This window comes from Passer domesticus, chromosome 14 (genome assembly GCF_036417665.1).
Source record: "Passer domesticus isolate bPasDom1 chromosome 14, bPasDom1.hap1, whole genome shotgun sequence".
NCBI lineage: Eukaryota > Metazoa > Chordata > Aves > Passeriformes > Passeridae > Passer > Passer domesticus.
In genome coordinates, this window is record NC_087487.1 from 12,138,797 (window position 1) to 12,159,909 (window position 21,113).

Consider the following 21,113-nt stretch of genomic DNA (forward strand, 5'->3'; position numbering starts at 1 on the left):
AAACCAAGCTAATCTGAGTGAGCGGCCTGCGGGAATTGACTGGCAGGGCACGGACATCCCTGCCCAGGGACTCAGCTCTGGCACACGAGCGCAGGGAGGTTCCTCCTGTGTGATTTTTCCCCGGGCACACTCCCTCGCTGGGCGGTTTCCTGTTTCCTTCGAGAAAGGAAGGAGGAGCGGCGGCAGCATCCCCTGGGCAGCGCCCCGTTCCCACGGAGCCCGGGGGGCCGCGGGATAACTCCGGCGGCGGGGGGCTCGCCGCAGGGCCAGCGGCAGCTCAGCGCCCTGTGCGAGCCCGGAGCCCCCAGGGACACGGACACGGGGGGACACGGGAGGGGACACACGAGAGACACATGAGGGGACACGGGAGGGGATACACGAGAGACACACGGGGGGACACAGGGGGACACACAGGTGCATGGGGGAGGGACACGGGGGGACACAGGGGGACACACAGGTGCATGGGGGAGGGACACGGGGGACACGGGAGACACACGGGGGGACACGAGAGGGACACGAGGGGGACACGAGGGGGTGACACGGAGGGGACACGGGACCCGACCGTCCCTGCAGAGCCGCGGGCGGCCGGGAGGCGGCGCCCTTGCACAGCCGCTGCCCCGCGGCTCGGCCGGAGCGACCCCGCCCGGCCACAGAGACCCTGCCCATCCTACACTGCTCCTGCCCATCTTCCAGAGACCCTGCCCGGCCACACAGACCCTGCCCGGCCACAGAGACCCTGCCCGGCCACAGAGACCCTGCCCATCCTACACTGCTCCTGTCCATCTTCCAGAGACCCTGCCCGGCCTGCACAGACCCTGCCCGGCCACAGAGACCCTGCCCGGTCTGCACAGACCCTGCCCATCCTCCAGAGACCCTGCCCATCCTTCAGAGACCCCACCAGTCCTGCAGAGACCCTGCCCGGCCTGCAGAGACCCTGCCCATCTTTTACTGCTCCTGCCCATCCTTCACTGCTCCTGCCCATCCTCCAGTGACCCTGCCCATCCTGCACTGCTCCTGCCCATCTTCCAGCCACCCTGCCCATCCTCCACTGCTCCTGCCCATCCTCCAGCGGTCCTGGCAATCCTTCACTGCTCCTGCCCATCTTCCAGCCACCCTGCCCATCCTCCAGTGACCCTGCCCATCCTGCACTGCTCCTGCCCATCCTCCAGCCACCCTGCCCATTCTCCAATGGTCCTGCCCATCCTCCAGCGGTCCTGGCAATCCTTCACTGCTCCTGCCCATCCTCCAGCCACCCTGCCCATCCTCCAGCGGTCCTGCCCATCTTTCACTCACTGTCCCTGCCCATCCTTCACTGTTCCTGTTGGGCACTGAGCTCCCCGAGCCCGGCTGTGTCTCAGCCCAAGCACTGAGTGCAGTTCCTGGCAGGGCACAGGACCCACCCAAACCTGGCACCCAGCAGTGCCCACCCCGCACCTGCCCCGCCGTTCCTGTCAGCCAGCACCAGAAAGTGTTTGAGATACCAAACCCACATCTCCTCCTTGTGTACCTGCCAGTTTGTTCCTCTTTGGGCTTTATTGGCATTTTTCTTGGTTTAATCATTTGCTTCTGGATCAGAGAGAAGGTCTTGGGCTGCTGGCCTTGAGACAACACTCCCACATTCCCAAGGAGCTGGAGCATCTTGTATAGCAAGAACAGCTTCACCTTGTGCTGGATCACCTTAAGGGCACTGATGTGAATTCTGATCACAGCTGCAAAACCAAGAGAGATTCCAAGCTAGGTCCGAAGGTATCCATTAAAATATATCTGAAGGGTTTAAGGAATACTTCACTGGACAAGTGCTTTTCTTGTGGCTTCTGGCCCAGGGTCTGACTTAGCAAACTTCTCCTGTGATAACTCAGGAGAGAGCTGCTTCTGAACAGGCTGGAGGGTTTGTAAGAGCCCACAGTCCCAGGAAGGGTTTTCTTACTGGGCAACAGTCTTTCATAATCCATGTCCCACAGAGAACTTCTGGGATTTGGGCTATGTTCTGAAATAATTATAAATACAGTGAACCTATTACACATAAACAGCAAAGAATCCCAGAGAGTTTGCTTCCTCAAAATATATGTGTACAAAACTACATTTATGGATGTTCTGCTGCAGCTCTGGCTACAGATCACTGAACCACTTTGACAAACACTGAATGTTTCAACAGGCCATATCAAGAGATGTATGATAAATTGGTTTTAGGTAATAAAATGTAATAATGGTTGTATTTATTGTTTCATTTAAAGTACTCTTTTATTTAATGCTCAGGAAAACTATCTTCATTATTCATAGAAACATTCAGAGACTGCACAGATTTCCCCACCCCCCACCAAAAAAAAAGCTTAACCCAATCACCAAAAGAAAATTTACTATTACATATTAATTTTCTGAAAAACATTTTAAAAAATTGTTCATGTTGTTATTCTTGTTAAAGACTTTTTTATATTTGATTAAGGAAGGAAACTTTTACATGCCCGCTGAGCCATTTGCACTTTTGTCCAGTCCCAAGGTCCAGCACAGACTTTATTTTTCCAACAGATGTAAAGTTGGGTTTAAAGGCTCGGTTTTGCTTTCTAGCTGCTCCTTGTCTCTGCTGCTGATTAAAGCCATTAGTCTGGTGTACCCAGGTGAAGCTGAGGCTGCTCAAAGGCCACAGCAATTTCATCCTCTTGATAAAAAGGTGCTGTAAGGGACAACTGGGACTCTATGGAGCTTAAATTTTCTTCTAAAGCAGCGCCCCTATCCAGCTCTCCTTCCTCCAGGCTGAGCCCAAAGTTCAATTTACACTTGGGGAATGGATCAATAAAGCAATTACATGCAACATAAGTAGGCTGGGGCTTCACAATAGGTAGGGCTGCAAACACAAAAGAAAGCTCTGATAATTAAAAGGGACAAGGAACCCAAAACTCAGCAGCATACTGCCAAGAGTGTTTGAAATGGTGAATGTTTTAATGTCACAGCACACTGCTGAAGGCTGGAGGTCATGTCCTGGGAGCCCTGGAATGTGCCTGAAGCCTTCTCTTTCATTTCCAAGCAGACAACAAAAAATTTTAGACTGTTTTTCTATTTCCTAGAGGAGCATCCCAGATCAGCATGTTTGAGAAGCTTTAGGTTTGTTATTTATTTGATTCAAGATTAAAGTTATCAACTTCAAGAAGTTATGATTTAGGGTCCAGGGCATTTCTTGCCTGTTTTAATTAAATTAGTTATTAGTTAAGTGTTCTATTAATATTTTGGAATTTCATGTATCAAAATGCACATTCATGGATATAACTCATCCCTGGAGTATAACTGTGTTATTTAGCTTAGTCCTAGCAGTTATAATTTACAGATGGTCCATGCAGAGGAGGACATTAGGCACTGCTGCCATCCCTCTGGTCCTGTTCTGAAGCAAAAGGAAAGATCCAAAGGGCAGATCCAAAGCATTCCTAATAGCACTGCTGCAGCAGAGTCACTTGAAATGTAAGTAATGTTAAATCTTTTAGCAGGTCTGCAAGTTCCAAGAACAAACTGCCATGAAAAATGTCATTTAGGATAAGCAAAACTATGGATCGATGTCTTCTCAGTTTAAAGCAGCTCTTAAAGTAATAAGGCTTAGAAACAAAAGGAGAAAATAAACGAAAGACCCACTGCATGCAGTCACCTCCAGAGGCACAGCAAACCAAGCCACCTATGTTTGCCTTGAAGTCCAAGTGTAATCCAGAGGCGTGTGCTCCTTCTGCTGCTTCTCCTGATACAGCAAGGCTCGGGTCCAGCAGCTCCACGCCTCCTCTCCCGGGACAGCCCGGGCTGGCAGCAGGGCCCCTGCCCTGCTGGGGCTGCAGGAGCTGCTCCAGGCTCCAGGCACGGTGCTTGGAACACAGGGCTGTGGCAGCGCCTTCGCCCTCCGCCTGCCCTGCAGCCCCGGCCGCTCACGGGCAGTGCCCACCACCATCACCATCACCACCATCACTGCCACCACCACGTCATCGCTATCACCACCACCATCATCACTGTCACCACCACCACCATCACTATCACCACCACCACCACCATCTGCAGCAGCAGCAGCAGGGCAGCCCTGCCAAGCCCCTCCTCACGCCCGCCGGGCAGCCTCGCCCGGCGCAGCCCGAACTCCGCTGGGTGCAGAGCCAGGGCTGGGGGATCCCCCTGGACACAACAAGGGCTGGGGCAGGCCCAGCCAGGGGCACGGCCCAGTTCAGCAGGGATGCTCTGGCCTCTGGAGCCAGGGAAGCACAGCCCTGTCCCACGCAGGGGAGCGCAGCCCACAGGGACAGCCAGCACACGGTTTTACTTCAGAAAGCAAGGTATGTGCTCCCAGCATCGGGCCCAAGGAGACCGAGACCAAAGCACCTTTACCCTTCCAGGAACCAGAAGGTAATTTATAATTGACCTACTAATGGTGTAGGGGTCTTCTTGGAGTTTCTTTTCAGACAGCAGGCATGTTACCCCTACACTTTCTGCAAAATTAATTTGATTTCTGCAGAAACTCATCTGCAAAATGGCAGAGTCAAAGGAGCAGGGCTCACTCGCCTGCTGCAAGGACCAGATCCTGCTTTTTACCCTTGTACCCAAGCTATGAGACCCAAGTGCAACCTCCTGCTTTGAAATTCACACCCATCTGACCTCAGTATTACCACTGGACTTGGAAAGCAACACAGACCCAGCAGGGAGTTTCTGTGCCTGACCTCATTCCCAACAGCGGAGTGCCCACCATCAAAGAGCCACCCCACCCTTACCCACTGCTGGAGTACAAATGACTGCATTGGAGCTGAATTTCAGAGCTACAATGTCTGGAGAGTTCCACATAGAAGGACATAACAGAAATTAGTTAAATGGCCTTAACTGAGATAATTCATTTGCTTTCACAGGAATAGACCTGGGGAAGAAAGTGTTTTCTGAGTGAGAACAATCAAGTTTTCCGGCTGAACGAATAACCAGAGGAAACAAGTACATTGGGTCTCTACTTCTATGTTTAGCACCATTTAGAAAAAGCAAATGCAATACAGAGTTCATAGATGTGTACAATGCTAAGCATAAATACAGGTTGGGGTATTTAGAGTTCCAGGGTCAGCAGCCCGAGCAGAGCTGGCACAAGTTACAGGAGTGACAAGGAAGAACGAGGAACAAAACCGCAGCAGAGGCGACACAAGTCACAGGCCTCCAGGTGAGCACAAGTTAAATTTGTAACAGTTACATCAATTTTAGAAGGATACATATCAGAGTCCTTGGAAAACCACACCTTTGAAGCTGTAACAAATATTCTCCTCTGGCTTTTCCAAAGTACAAACACGAGACAACTACTGATAGTGAACAGAGGTACCACACCTTACCTTTCTGTAAACAAGCTGTACATCACCTGTGGCTGCACTACATGAACAAAAATGGTCACTCACACAGGAAAAATGGACAGAGCATCCCCATCAACAACAAAATGTTAGTGATCGCTCACACCTTTGGGAGACCCGTTGCATAATTTATCCAGGCACACAGAGCCATTTTTACAGTGACACCTTGATAGCTCTAAAATATGCATAACAAGTTCTTGTAAAGGCTCACATTATACATTTAAATTACAGCATGTTAGCAGTTTGCTGGGACAGACTATTTTTTTAAGCCCAAAATTTGTTTTTCATAACCTCACATCATCCCCTTTCCTACAGTTTAAAAATTAAACTATTTTTAAAAAAAATTTAAACATTTTTTTCTTTAAAATAATGAGGACCTGAAATTCACTGTCATGGATGAAACTGCATCTTCATGACTTTGCCACATTTTTTCAACTACAAGTTCCAAGGTTGACCAGCAGAGTTTTGAAATGTTTGAAACTTTGATAAAAGTTTACAATACAAAGTAGCTCACTATTAGCATTTATTTTGTGCAGAGCATACATCAGAAAATTACCAAAAAAAAAAATCAGAATTAATCTAAGAAATATTGGATGAGAAAAGTGCTACAAAGAAAATTATTTAAGAGAAGTAACAGGTAAACAAATTACTGAATTAAAAGAGAGGGAAGAAGATCCATACCAGTGGATCAATGATAAGTCATTAACATTTTAATTAAGAGCAAAACATCTGTGTTAGTTTAATGCAGATGAACTTCACAAACCAAACCAGACAATGCATATGCCAGAAGACTGAGGCCCCTCTGAGAATTAGTTAAGAAGGAATTCAGGCAAATAAAATATAGTACAAGTGGAAATCCATGTTCAGCCAGGACATCATGAGCTGTGCCTGCAACTGCAGAGACCGTGGGACATAAATAACCACGTTGAATTCATATTCAGGGTTATCATTAACAGAGGAATACTGGCAAAAAACAAAGCAAATAGCAAATGCAAAGACAAACCACAAAATTACTTCAGAAGTTGGAAAAGTAGTAATCAAAAAATCAATTTATAGGGAAAAGGTTAGAAATATCAGTTTGTTAAAGGGTAGCTACAGTCACAAGAAGAAACATTGCAGGCTGAGGTTTCAGAGCAACACAAAGCTCAATGTGGGTACCAAAAAACCACAGCTAATTAGATAAAAATCCCCAAGTCACTACAGGGACAGGCTGACCCTTTCAACATTACCTTGAACACCTGTACCACACACAGCAGCTTGGTTTCCACAGGGATACAATCCCAAGAACAACACATGTAGGAATGGAAGAAAACCACTGTGGAGTTATGAAGGTACAATAAATATATATAAAATCAGACAACTATCTGAATATGTATTTAAAATACAGGAGGGAAATGCTGAGCTTGAGGTGGTGATTAGGCAAAACCTGATAATTTTGGCTGGCAAAGTCACCAAGAGAACTTCTGGGGTCCCTGCTGCTTGGGACAGTTGACAGTCACAACTAGACAACACTGTCTAAGGATCCCGGTGATGGGGCCCAGGATGCAAGTCCTCATTTCACTGCAAGTGAAAATACAAGTTCTTCCCCTTTTGCAGTAATAGGGCCAAGGCAATAATCAAAGACAATGCACACTTGCAGCACTGAAATTAACTGCAGGCCTGTAATAGGAGTTCATAACAACTATGTTCAAATATTTCTTCCAAGCAATGAATCATGATTTTTCATTTCTTAGAACCAGCTGAACACCATTTAAACATAACCTCTTGCACATTTGATTTACATACCCAGCTTACTCTATCAAGTAATGTTTTTACACCTTCCTCATGTATGAAAATTATGCACCAAATAAGATTCCAAACTTGAGCAAGCTCTAATCCATGCATCCTTTATTCCATTACAATCACTGTGTTGCTCTCTAGCAACAGGACACAAACTGCAATCAATCGCAATCAATTTATACAACAATCTGAGGCTTACAGTACATTTAAGGCCTTTAAATTTGGAAAAATTAGACCTATCCTAGCAGTGTAACAATTTTTAAGTGTTTTGCATTTCTGATGCATAATCTGTGCGATTCCAGTGTCAAAGAATCAAATTACTTCTAAACTAAAAAGATCAGCTCAATGAAAATTTAGTTACATAATTCATCAAAACATAAATGTGTAAATTCTATTTTTTTTTTGTCCTGGAAACTTTATAAAACTTTAATAGCAAAATAATATAGGGATAAAAACATATTTTAACAAAATGTATTCAATCATATACAAACCAGAATTTCGCAGTTTATTGTAACTAGACTTAAATTAAAACTACCAATTAAGAATCTATGCACAATGTAAATTCAAATATGTACAGTACTTTTAAAAAGTCTACAGGAATGCTTTACAGAAGGAAATGTCTGTTATGGCTATTATTCAGACAATCTGAATATTAAAATGAGTTTTCTAGTAGTAAATTTACACATTTATTTTTAAACAAAAGCAGTTTTGTCCCTAGATCCTTTAAGAATATTCCAGTTATGTTTATACAACTAATGGAGAGGTCATTACAGAGTTTAGCCCCATATAGTAGTTTGTTTATTTTCAGGTAAAAGTATATTTAAATAATTTACTTGGGAAGATCAGTAAGTTAACAAAAGAACACTAGAAGGGAGGAGGGGGAACTTCATCACAATAACTTTCCAGTTACAATACCACAGCTAGAAACTTCACAGAGAAAGTACTCCCTTAGATTGAACCCATGATTGTTCAGAACAAGCTGTAGCTCATAACAGTTGTGTTCTCCACTCCGAGAACACAATGGGGAAAAAGTCTTTGTAGGACAGAATTATAAATGATCTGAAGTGAGACAGAGAAAACTGATCTTCGATTAATACAGCACTAGGTAAAAAGTGTCCCCATAAGCAGCTAGGATTCCCACTTCCTTCAGGGCAATGAAGCTAAAAATTGTTGGAATTACAGTAGTTGACCATATTTGTGTGCATTAGTAGAATCATTTCCAGATAGAAAAGACAAATTTCATCAGATGTTTGATTAGAACACCCTCAAGACAGGGTATTTCTTCATAGTATAAAGCTATTACAGCTATCCAGTTAAAGCATGTGCAAAACCGGTAATTTCTTCCGTTCACAGTAACTGAGGTAAAATCAGGTAGGCTTCTTCAGGAGTTGGGAAGTTCATGAGATATGAACTGTTTTAGTCTCTCTAAGTACTGTGCATAAAGCTCTATGTCATTATGCCCAGCCCCTTCCACCCAGAGGGGCTCTACTGCTCGTGGGCATCGCTCGTACATGGCCAGGCCATGGGAGAAATCGATCACCTCATCTTCCGTACCGTGGATGACCAGCACAGGAGAGGTCACTTTAGAGATCTTGTCAATGCTGGGGGAAGGAAAAGAAAGACACAGCTCAGTTTGGGGCTTTCAGTTTCACATCATTAGAGAAAGCAAGCTTAACTGTTGACACACAACCCTGTTACCACAGCGTGTTTTCAAATGGCTGCAGACCACTGGAATCCTCCACAAGTGAAATGGGACAAGGCTCATTCCCAAAACACAAGTGTGAAAAAGGAGCTTGCAGTGCCTTCACCACCATCCCACCAGTGCTAACAGCAACAAGTTTGAGTGGGCAGCATGCAAATAAAGTTTGGCACACAAAAATCCCCCACCAAAAGAGCTACTGTATCTATCACACAATGCACTGTGAGGCAAGTAAGATTCCATGGGACATTCTGCAAGCATGGACTCTTCTCACGTGACACATTATCACCTTCCAATTTAACAGCTTAGGAACTAATTAAATACATTCCAGTCATAAGATTTTATTAACAAAAAAAATGGCTTTGGCTCATGGAGCTTAAACCTGTCTTTGAACCCTCAAATTAGACAGATTCAGCTAAAGGAAAACAATCTGTTCGATTGATTGTTTGAGTTCAAACAATGAAATAGAAAACTGTGGGAGAAGAGCATTGCATAACACAGGGATATTTAACTGCAAACCACAGAAATCACACAGGATTTTCCTTTATGCAACCAGCCTCTTTGCCAGCTGTGACTGCAAAGTGGCTTTAGAGTAATATTTCTCCTTTTGTCCAGCTACCTTTAGCAGACCAATATAGCCTGAGACTACCTGTGACAGGAAAATGGGTTCTAAGAGAAGGGAAGAGTGACAAAGGCACCTTCCCACTGAAGAGGTCAGGCCAGAAAACCCCAATTATGAAGCATCCTGGTAGCACATGAACTTGCAAGCAATGAAGAGCAGCTTTCTTTGACTCTCCTCACACAGGCTCCAGCTTTTATTTGCAGCCAGCCATTTCATGCTGGTAGCTATCAGTGATTCCAAATCTGTGTAGAGACACCACGTGCTAATGAACTCTCAGCTTCCTACCTGCTCCACTTCCATCAACAAATGGAGGAATGTGGATAAATGAGTGCCTATACTACTCAATTTTATGGGAGGACAAATCTGTTTCTTTATGGTAGCTAATAAAAGGTGTTTGGATTTTCCTGCTACTGAAGAACAAGAAGGCATGCAATTTTGGCATTACCATTGATCTTACAAAATGATCAAGACTTCTTAAAATTACTTTAAAAATACAGATATCAGCATATCCTTACTTAAAAACAGGTTCAAAAAAGTTTTATGAAAATATAAAGTTAACTAAAAAGATGTAAACTGAAGCACTAAGCCTCACACTTACAAAGCTCAACATTTAGCATTCTAAAGAACTGCCATTGGTATTCCAGTGAACAGCTGAGTGTAAACACATTACTGTCTCTGTTTCTATACTTCTCAAAAAAACCCCCAGGTTTCGTGCCATTTAAGGTACTACTAAAAATTAAAATGCAGCCTTATTTCACTTTTTCTGTGTGGAACTTCAGCTGTGTGCAACTATGCTGAATAAAAAAATAAATCCCAACATAAAAGAGGCATTAGAATAATGCAGATTTTGTTTTCCCCCACAATTTTCATCCCAAAATTAGTATCATAGCCATATGTAAATACTTTACAACCAATATGCTGTATAAACTGAAGTTTTAAGCCCATGAAAGATCTGGTATAATAGATCTATCAGCTACAGCTACAGAGATGTTCATGCATAATTTTTGTGGCTAGACACTAAATTCTCATTTATTGTAGGAAACCCCTTTCACTTCAGTATTCATATAATGAAACAATTTTTTTCACATATATTCACAGATCATTAATCCAGATAATATTTATATTTTGCAGAAAATTGGAAGGAGTCCCATTGCCAAGTCAGCGACTCACAAAGCAGTATTTAAACTGCACATTAGCCTTACTTAGTATTCTCAGCCACACAGCTCTGCAGCTAGAAAAATCTACAGAGACCAAATTCTCATGGAGTCCCAACATAAAATGCACATAATAGCAACTCACTGTAGGTGCACACAGAACTATTTTGTTTCCCACTGTGAAGACAGACAGTTGAGTACTGCTGTTTATTTTCACTGCTCCCAGTACCAGGGAAGTCAGACTGACAGCAATGAACAGCTCAGAAGGGCAAGAACAAAATACTCAAGTGCTACAGCACATCTGCTGTCACTGTTCCCCTTCCCACTTTTCTTTTTAAAACTGTTATTTGATTTGGCTTGGAACAGCTAATCACTGTTACTTCTGTAATCAGAGCTATGTTTAAGGCTTTGTTTTTTCCTCTCTTGCAGAAGCATTTGTAAATATTGGATTTCAGGTCTGAGGATGATGAATGAGCTGGAGTATAAGTACTTCAAATTCAGTCTGCACCTCCAACAAGTTAATTAATTAACTAATAATATGTTTGAAAGGATTCTAAACATGGGAACTGTGAGAGCCACTATTACTTCATCACTGTTCCTTCTAGCTGTTCTGGCATATGGATTTTTACCTATGGCCTCCCACAGCTGCTAATTTTAATCTGTTGTAACCAAAATAAAACAAACAAAAAAAAAAGAAATGCAATGAATATTCCTCACCATACTTATCACAAGCATGACTTTCTGAAGTAAAGCCAAGTTTTGACCAAGACTTCAGTGAGTGTCTGCTTTATCTTCTCCCTTCCATGGACCACTAAGCTTTTTACTTGTGCTTTCCCCTGCCATGAGATGTGAGAGACTGGCTTCCCCTCTCATATTCTTCCATAACTTAAACTGGACGGACCAAATGAGAAGTTCTAAAAGATTCCTAGAATATCTGCTGCTCCCATGACCTCTACTATTCCCAAACAGTTAGGTACTCCAGGTCTGTTGCAATTGTTTTTCCTGTGAAAACTAGACTTAGTTTTGTCTGAAAACCAGTTGTATATAATTTTCTAAAGCTTCTTAAAACAAGCTTAGTATCTGGTAAAAGATAGGACAGGGACTTTGTTTTGGTCACAAATTCAGGATCCTACAAGATCCCCACCAGGGAGGAACAAATACAAGTCTCAGTATTTACTTACACCACCAGTCCCTTGTAAACACCTACAGAGCATGGTGATAGAGAACCCCCCTTGCAGCAGTGACACATACCTCGGGAAAGCATCAAAGCAATAGGTTTTCCTGGTGTCAGGAAAAGCCACCCGTAAGCCAGACATCAGGGGAGAATGGAGGATCACAGCTGCACACTCGTACCGAGATGCCAGGTCTACTGTAGGGACAGTACCAATGCTCTGGCCATACAGGATAATGTTCTCAGGGCTGACACCATACCTGCAGAGAAAAGAAAGATGCCTTTAAATCAAAAAAAGCCAAAACACAACATATTGAACGTCCAGAAAGGAACACATTTCTAGTAGAAAAGAATCTGTGTAAAACATGTCTTTTTGACAGTCTACACCATCTACAGTGCTGTAGTCACTGCTGTGACAATGAAAAACAAGCCCTGCAGTTTAGGCTATACCCCATGTACACCTGGAAGGTTTCAATTTCCTTACAAAGCTGCTTGCAAGTGTATAGCAGGCCTGAAGAATACTCAACTTGCAAGCAGCTGGTATGTGCCAAAAGAGAAAATTAAAATGACAGTAGAAGAAATATCAATTAATAATTAAAATTAAGAATAATCCAGTACTAATCATCCAATTACAGGCTGTCAGGGCTGCCTTGTTTCATGATGAAGTATAACTAGACTGGATTGTAGCCTCTGTGAAACTGAAATTTTCTTAATATTTTTATACTGCTGAGCATAAGGGTGCTTTTGGCATCTACTGTTATGTGAATAAGCAACTGTATAAAAATATCTCTCAGGAGTAAAATTTTATCCTCTTGGTAACCAAGCAGCAGCTGATGCTGGCAGTCTGACACCACAGCCACAGCCTGATGTTTTTAAAGAGATGTGCAGCTTTTTTAGCAGATTTTTTTTCTCCCTTGGTGTCAGACATGGTTCAGCACACAGCAGAACCTGGCTGACTCAGTTAAAAGGACCTTGGAAGGAAATCTTGGCATCACAGACTTTGTTCCAGCTGCTGGGTGGGGAGGGCTGGAGGCATGCACGCCAAAGGCACCACATGCATCCAGCCCATCTGCCAGCTGTTGCATCACATTAAAGACAGGCAGAAATGCAACAGCATCAGGGATACAACAAGACAACAGGACTGGAACATGATCACCTACACGGCATTTCAGTGGGCATGGAATGAATTAATGCTGATAGGTTTTGCAATGCCATCCTGAACTGCAGTATCACAATAAATGTGAAATTTCCTTTCTAAAAGGTTTACAATATAAGCAGAATGTGGAAACAGATGTTTGAATGAGAATCACAGGATAACAGGAAAGCATAGGGTGGCAAGAGAATTCAACACATCCAATTGCCTGAGTATGGCAATTTTCTCTAACACTTATCAGCTTTAGACTCACTCCTTTTGATGTTATTTTGTTTCTTAAAACATCTCATATTGTAAGGGGAGAAACTTGCTGTTGTGACAGTAGGTACTCCAAAGAAAAATCTGTTTCAGAGTATGCCAAATAACATCAGATACAGGCTACAGCATCATTTAAAAAGCCCAGAGATACGTCTGAACTTAAAGTAGCCCTTCATCACTACAACTATTCAGTATCCAACTCCACAGAAAGGAAATGTGACAATCTGGACAAAATTAATCATTGTAAAAGGGTATTAGTGCACTCTTAGCCTATCCTTTGAGCAAATGTCTTTTCTGCTTTACATTCCTACTGACTGACAACTAAAAGAACCTCTGGGGCTGTTTTATTTAGGGACAGTTCCCCTTTTCAAGACAGGAGAGTTACTGTAACAGATTTATCTTTTTAAGCCCTTTACCATTAGGTCACCACTCAGCAAGCAAGACATGGAGCTTACTTACATCAGCAGAAACAGCTACATGTAATATTTATTTATCCTGAGGCCAAAGGACACAGGACAACTCATGAGTGAAGGCCGTGAATAATTGAGCTGTGCAAGGTCCTCAGAGCTGAGGCCAGGCTTGGCTCCGTGATCCTCTGTGTTCTCACAAACCTGCCCAGTGGTGACTCAGCAAGCCCAGGCACCAACCCACCTGGGGGCTTTATCTTTAAAACACAACGTTCTTCAAGCAGAGGCTGGGTCCCTCCCTCACTCTCTGCAAACTTCCTTGTGTTAGAACCTTGCACAACAGGAGCAGTGATACAGAAAGTGAAAGGGAAAAGGGAAGAGCAGACATGGGTAAGAAGGCAGCAGTGAAAGGGAAATTGCGTGACACAGAAAAAGGGAAAGAATATGGTAGAAAAAGGCAAGAGACACTCTGGAAAAAGAGGAATCCTGTTACAGTCTGCTCTCCTATTAAGGAAGAAAGTCTTTCCACCAACTACACAGCAGCCCCTAAAAATAACTTCCTTGAAACACACAAGCTTTGGTCTCTGTGGAAACAGAGCTCTATCCGACAGAGCAGGAGAGCCAAGGAAAATTTCTGGATATGCTTGGGCCCTTCTCCTGTGGAGCCCCATCAGAGAGTTCCAAACAAGCAGGGCAACACAGCAAAGTGGAAATCAGCCTTCAGCAAAGCCAAAGCAGGAAACAGCTCAGTTACCATGGGCATATGCAAAACCCTGCTTTGACAAAGGGGGAAAAAAGAGACAAAAAAGGGGCAGGCATACTTTTTTTTCCCAAAGGGAACTCCAGAACAGCAGCTACTGCTGTATAAATGATACAAGCATTTTTGCTCCCCCTTACCCACAAACACAGATGGCAAAGCTCAAAGTTCTCCAACCTGTTGAGATCTCAATAACCCACAAGTACACTGTGGCTTACACACTCCATTTGTGTGTGCAGAAACCTCCACAATAACCCTCACAAGCAGTAAGCTGCCCACACCTAGAGCTTCAGGCCAGGTCTAGCTAAGGCCCCAAAACACCCCACAGTCTATAACAACAGTAGTTTGGGGGTTTTTTCTAACCCTGCGTTTCTGCCTTAGTAAATACAAATGAGGTTCACCAGCAATTCTGGTCTCCCCATGCTAGCATGAATTACGTGCACAGAAGCTGGTTATTAAGAATCCACACCCCAGACTCTTCTACTTATCCCAGAGTAATAAGAGACCTCAGTCATGCCAGCAGATCAGTGGGATACAGGGACTGGGAATATTGCTGACAGAGAGCACAGCAAAGGAGGATGAGACACTATTCTAGCTGCCCTGCTTGGCTGTATGGCTGTGGCTCAGTCCCTCCTCAGTTTCCTCATACAACACCAATGATGGCACCACCTGCCATGCAAAGTACCTCAGACTTTCTGGATGACAGCACTATGTGCAAACCATGCATTATCTCAAAGCATCTTTAATTATGAGCCTAAGATACTGAATCCCTGCTGCCCCCAGGGCTCCAGCTTTGAGCCATGGAGCTGGAAAGTTTACCATGGCTATTTTTACTCTCTCCTTGCTCAGTGCAGAGTGCCAGTGGAATGCTGCTGCGGGGACTCCGGAGTGTCACAGGTGAAGCCCTGCAATGTTCACGGCCAAAGCTGCCAGTCTTCAAAAGTGCCAAATACATATTCATTAGTGAGGCCAGTCCTCTTGCCAGGCTTACTGAATCCATGATGTCAACCTCACCTTGCATGTTCAGTTTGAATTTTAATATTTTCTGTCCCATTATCCATTACCTGAACAGGAAAGCATAGAGAGCAGCCTGTATACAGCAACAACGAGAAATTAATTTTCAGAAACTGTCTATGCAGAGTACTTGGATGGAACAAACCCCACTCTGTAATGCTGTTGAGACTTAGTGTTTAACTGCTGCTGAACTAAGGCAGGGACTGACGGGTGAGTTCTTCCTCACAACACACAAAATACATAAATTAACAAGGCCAGGAAAATGAGGTAAGCAGCTCCTGCATTCTCACAAGGGGACTGAGTCTGAAACTGGGCACTCCCTTCTCCAGCAAACACCAATTAAATAAATCATTTTCAAGACACAAAGAAAATCCAGCATACATCAGGAACAACACAAATCATGCTCCAATTTGGAGGAAATGGTGACTTTTAGAGTAGCTTTACTAGAACATACATGTACTCAGCTCTTCATAACCTATTCAAGTCTATTTCCTTCTGTTTGCATAAACCCATTTGTCTCAAAATACTATTTATCATCTTTCCAAAGTGCATTATCTCTAAGTTTATAATCCAGAGAAAATTAGATCACTTGTTAAGAACCACAGATAGGTATTTCCTAGCATCATTATACACTTCCATAAGATATCCATGTATATTTTCATAAATAAGTGTCTATTTAATTCTGTATGAATCTAAAAATCTAATTTTGGGGCTAGAAAGAAAAACAAAAATCCTCCATTAAGCAAGTCACATAGCAGATTGCATATAATGACTATGATTTTATGTTGTGTGATTTTTACATTAAAATAAAATCAACACTAGCAACTTAGTCAATAATGATTACTGCAAAAATTTACAGTATCAGAACAAACCACTGCATTTTGCATTGTGCTTCAGCAAGTACCACTCCAGTATGTCAGGCAAAATACCAGAGAAATTACAGCAGATTTTCAGTCTAAATGCCAACATGAAATTGAGAGGAAGGCATTAGATTAAGGATTTTTTGAGTTAACCGTAACAAATGTCAAATGAGAAAAATCAGGTTTCAGGATTCACAGGAAACCCTGGCACACAAAAAGTGTCCCTGTGCCAGTTTCTCCAGTTTCCTTGAATTCACACAAACACAGGTCTAAATTCTTCACTGTTTTACTGACACTGACTCTTTTAAATCAAGAGATTTCCTCCTTCTCTACCTTCTTCCTCTCCAGGCCTACAAGTGCTATGCAATTCAAGTTCAGGTACACCACACTCTATTTCACTTCACATTTTCATGGAGCTGAGAGCCAAACCTGGGTTCTACTCTGGCTTATGAAGCTGCAAAAGAAAGAGACCAATTTTTCTGGCCTATGTCCCTGCACACTGTCACAAGTAATTCCACAAATGTGTTCACTTAAAATAATTTAAATGGCTGGCAGAGAAATTTAATCAAGGACTCCACCACAGCTTTAGATCACTATTACTTTTACTACCACACCAGAGAGTCATTTGATTATGCCATGGAGAAACACCAGTGCTAACCAATATAAGCTGATAGTGGAATTACAGAATGAACCTTTGACCCCTGAAAATGCCCTCTTACAGGCAATTTTGGAGGTTATTAGCAAATATCACACTCCTGCAGGCTTGCTGGACTCTGTGACTGCAGCACTAATCCAGTGATGTACCAGCTCCTTTTTTCATATCAATAATAAATGGATGAAGTATCAGCAACTTCTAGGCACTTCTGAGGATGACCATTTGCCCTGCAGTAACTAAATTATACCAAAGCATGAAATCACTGCAAGTGGTTCTTGATTACTGCCCTGTGACAATCAGTGACCTGTTATCAAACACTGAGAACTGTGCTCACAGTTCAACCAAGTCCTGACAAGGATATTGAGTATCACTGGGAGCTGAAACCACTGCAAGTGTGCCCTGAACAACCAGGGCAGGTAAAGGCAAACGGTATTTCATTGCATTCTCCAGTACAAACTGTAATGAGATTAGATTTTAAATTAACTGAATTATGCTAATCTACACTGAGTGGCTTTGGGGTGACAGTTGGATGACTTTTTTTAAATCCAAATAATACTAGCTTGTCTAAAAATTGTTCCTTTTTGAAATACAGCCTTAAGTCACCTTTTGTTCACCTGCCTCGAACATAGGCTCCTGAAGTTATCATGTTTCAAAGTGGGAAACACCTTCTCTGAATAAAGTAAAACTGCTCAGGACTCAAAGCAAGCCATGTGCTCTCAAACAGTAAATCCACACCCCTCTTTTTCCGCCCCCCCCCAGCTTCACCCTTACCAGGAAGTTCCTTTTCCCCCAGGCAAAAAATAGGCAGTCTGTGTTTGCAGATCTATTTATGTTTTTAAGGAACTAAAAAGTAAAACCTCCTTTGTTTTCTCTTGTACTGAGGACTCAACTGTATTTATAACATAACTTTTCTCCACCACAATAACCCAGGATACTGATTTTGGTGTTTGGCTTAGGAGAGATTGCTCATTTGTCTAGCACATGAACTAGCACTTTTATGTATAAACAACAAACACATTTGGAACAGTTGTTTCTGCCTGACTGGGGGTTTGTTGGTTTCTTTTGTTTGGTTGTTTAGTTTTTTTTTTATTTCCCTAGATAGCAGGGAAGCAGGAAATAGAGTTTTCATGAAATGTGCACTGAAATTTCAGCAGGAACTTGTGCCACAGGCATGCTGATGTAATAGAATAACTTAGCCCCTATAAGCATCAATTCTTTCATACTGGATGAAAGCAAGAAGGCCACTGACAAGCAAAAAGGACTCTTGTAAAAAACATCCAAGAAAAATGAGCAATGATGTGGCTCAGGCATCTGTTGAACTCCTACCTTCACCACTGCACTGCTTCATTACAAAAAGAGAATCATACTCCAAACTCAGTGCACACTCATGCACCTTCCTAAATTAATTCCTAAATAACCATTTCTAAATGTAGGGGGTTGTTTTATTTCTCTAATCACAGGGGCAAATACAGACCAAACCCACTGGAAGTTGAAATACAAGAAGCTAATGGAAATAGGACCTAAATACATGGATATATTCAAAAATTCCCAGTGCCCTCCACTTTCTTTGCTTTGGCACCCTTAAAAATCAACTGGAGTTCTGCAGACAGCACTGGCACAAGATTATAGTTTTGAATTTGAACAAACATGGGAACTCGTAGTTTTCCTGATTCTTCCAAAGTGCTTTCTTAGACCAATCTTGATTCACACCATTTAGTCCCACGACACAACAGGTAAATGGCATATAAAATTAATTTTTTACTCCTATTGTTTTAAAAATAGAGTACTGGAGTTAAATTTAATGAAGTATTTTGCATTTAATTAAGATGCTCTGTAGCAAATAAACCTGGAATACAGAAGACTGGAAACTTTTGCTGGCTACTGAGCACTATCTTTATGACCACAGCATAAATAATTCACAAATACTCAATCAGCTACTTCTAGTATATACTCTTCACTGCAAGCAGTGTGCAAAACCTATACAGTCATTCTCTGAGGAACATTTAAATAAACTGAGACAGCAGAAAAACTTCAGCTATTTTCACAGAGCAGTTCAGTCTATAGTATCTTCTGTCTCTCTCCTGCTGGGGCATTTTTACTGCAACTGCCCACATAGCCTATGCTCTAATACAGCAGAGCTAAGATAGATGATTACTCCTCACAATGCTTGATGTGACATTAAAATTTCAACCATTTTTTACTGTTGCAAAAAGGCTGCACTTTTAGGTATCCTACACTCAAAACCTGAAAAATAAGGTAAACTGCTCCCTATAATTGTGCACCTAGTAAGGGTTGTTATGAAAAACAAGATTTTAAGATATCCACATACATTAACATATTATTTTAACTGTCAAGACTTCAGTTAAAACAAGTGTGTGTCAACTAACACAGAAATTGATTCTCTAGGAGACACTAAGCAAACCTGAGTGCAAATACTAATACTGGTTACACATTCCCACAGGTTTTGTGCTTTCATAGCTGTTTCTTCGATTTCAGCTGCTTCCAAACTGGAGAGCCTTGCCTTATTCCTGAGGCTGAAATTGCACAGTGAGCCAATGCATTTTGGCTCACCTCCCAAGCCCATCGCGTAACCCTCCTCACCAGCCTTGGCTCAGCACTGGGAAACTGAGGTTTACAAGCCTGGAGACAACAACCTTACAGCTCTGCCACAGTTCTCAAACCATTTTTGTTCAGGAGCACTTTCTTCTTCTGGTATTTCCATGTGTTTATTGAAGCCCCTGTGACTCGAGCATGCTCTTGCCAGGACTCTTCACATCAAACACCAACTCCTGGATGCATTTCCCTTCCCCCTACACACCTGAAGCTCAGCTGAGGTGAGGCCACCCTGCTGTGGCACTAATTGCCATGAGCTGCACCTAGGCCAGGCTTAGCCTCTGACTCATGAGCTGGGATTATTCCTGGGAGGAGCACAGTGGCTTTTGACCAGAGCTGCTGCCTGTTCCACCCATCTCTGATATTTCTCCCCTTCCAGCAGCTAGAGCCCAGCTGCCCACAAAGCAGGGAATAACTGCTCCAGTGCACAAACCAGGACAGGCAAGAAAGAAAGAAATGGCTCCAGTTAAGTTTCCTTTCCATGTATCAGGCTGTGGGATCTGAAAGTAGCTATCACTGTATAAGCACAGAACAAAACAAGACTAAACCTAGATTGTAATGGATCAAACTGCAAAGCTCACCAAAAATGTGTCACCAGAAGGTTTGCACAGCTGGTTAGTCACACACACTGTAACTTCATAAAAAAATATATTCCTGACCTAAGGATCTTAAACTAGAAGTATATCTGTAAATTTGGCTGAAGGCAGTTAGTTGCCTGGATGCTATAACAGCATTAAATGGTTTTCTCATGCTGGAATTAATACTTTGGAGACTAATATTTGGAAGATTAGGTGAAAAAAATTCAAAGCAGAGCACTCAGAAACTGATATCTATAGAACTTGAACTGCTCAGGTAATGAATCCCACCACTCTTTGAATTCAAAATATTCTTTTGTGTGGGGGGCTTCTGTTTTGCAGTTTGTTTTTTGCTTGTGCTTTTTTCCATTCTTGCCTTCCTTCTGCATGCTCTTTTATCTGTTTATTGTAATTTTGTTTATGTTTCAGTCTCTAAGTAAAAGCTATTTCATCTCAGGTTTTACTAATCTTCACTTTCTCAAATATTAGCAGCATTAAATTACTTGGTTTTGCTATGATTATTTTATAAAGCTGACAAGCCATTAAATGTGAAATGTGTAGCACTGATACAGCATTTTTCTTACATCACTTACAGACAACTGTAGCTGTATCTAAGACACAAGCTGGTAAAAAAAAAAAAGATCCAAGTGTTACCTCCATAATGCTGACAGAGGAGAACAAAGAAAAAATTGAACTGTCTACACAAACAGCAGGTGCTCGTATCCAAAATCCTATTACAGCCGACATTTTCACACTGCTCTTCAAAGACCCCTGCAAATCTGAATGCTGTGTCTCCCACAGAGCACCAGAGCTGGAGTCCAAGAGGATTACACAGGAGCTGGCATGGATAAGGCCTTGCAGGAATGCAAAGCAGACAAAGTGGATGCAGCATTTCTTCCACGCAGAAGCATTAGTGTAGCTCAGGCAGTGATTTCAGTCTCCAAGAGAAAAGGGATGAGAGAGCAGAAAGGAAGAATGGAGAACAAGAATGGCAGAGAGGTCCTGATACAAAAGTGATCCATGACAGCAAACTGGTCCAATGTTCCTAAAAAGAACCAAG

The 21,113-nt window shown here is 42.6% G+C and overlaps 1 protein-coding gene across 1 annotated transcript in view; it reads right to left on the minus strand.

Annotated features, from left to right (window-relative positions):
• Window positions 1–7,206: 7,206 nt before the first annotated feature.
• ABHD17C (abhydrolase domain containing 17C, depalmitoylase) overlaps window positions 7,207–21,113 on the minus strand; it is a 28,220-nt gene continuing 14,313 nt past the window's right edge. The window contains exons 2-3 of the mRNA XM_064389506.1: window positions 11,842–12,021; window positions 7,207–8,716 (exon numbers count right to left, since the gene is read on the minus strand). Coding sequence (XP_064245576.1) covers window positions 8,497–8,716; window positions 11,842–12,021 — 400 coding nt within the window. The 3' untranslated portion in view covers window positions 7,207–8,496. The remainder of the gene's footprint in view (window positions 8,717–11,841; window positions 12,022–21,113) is intronic.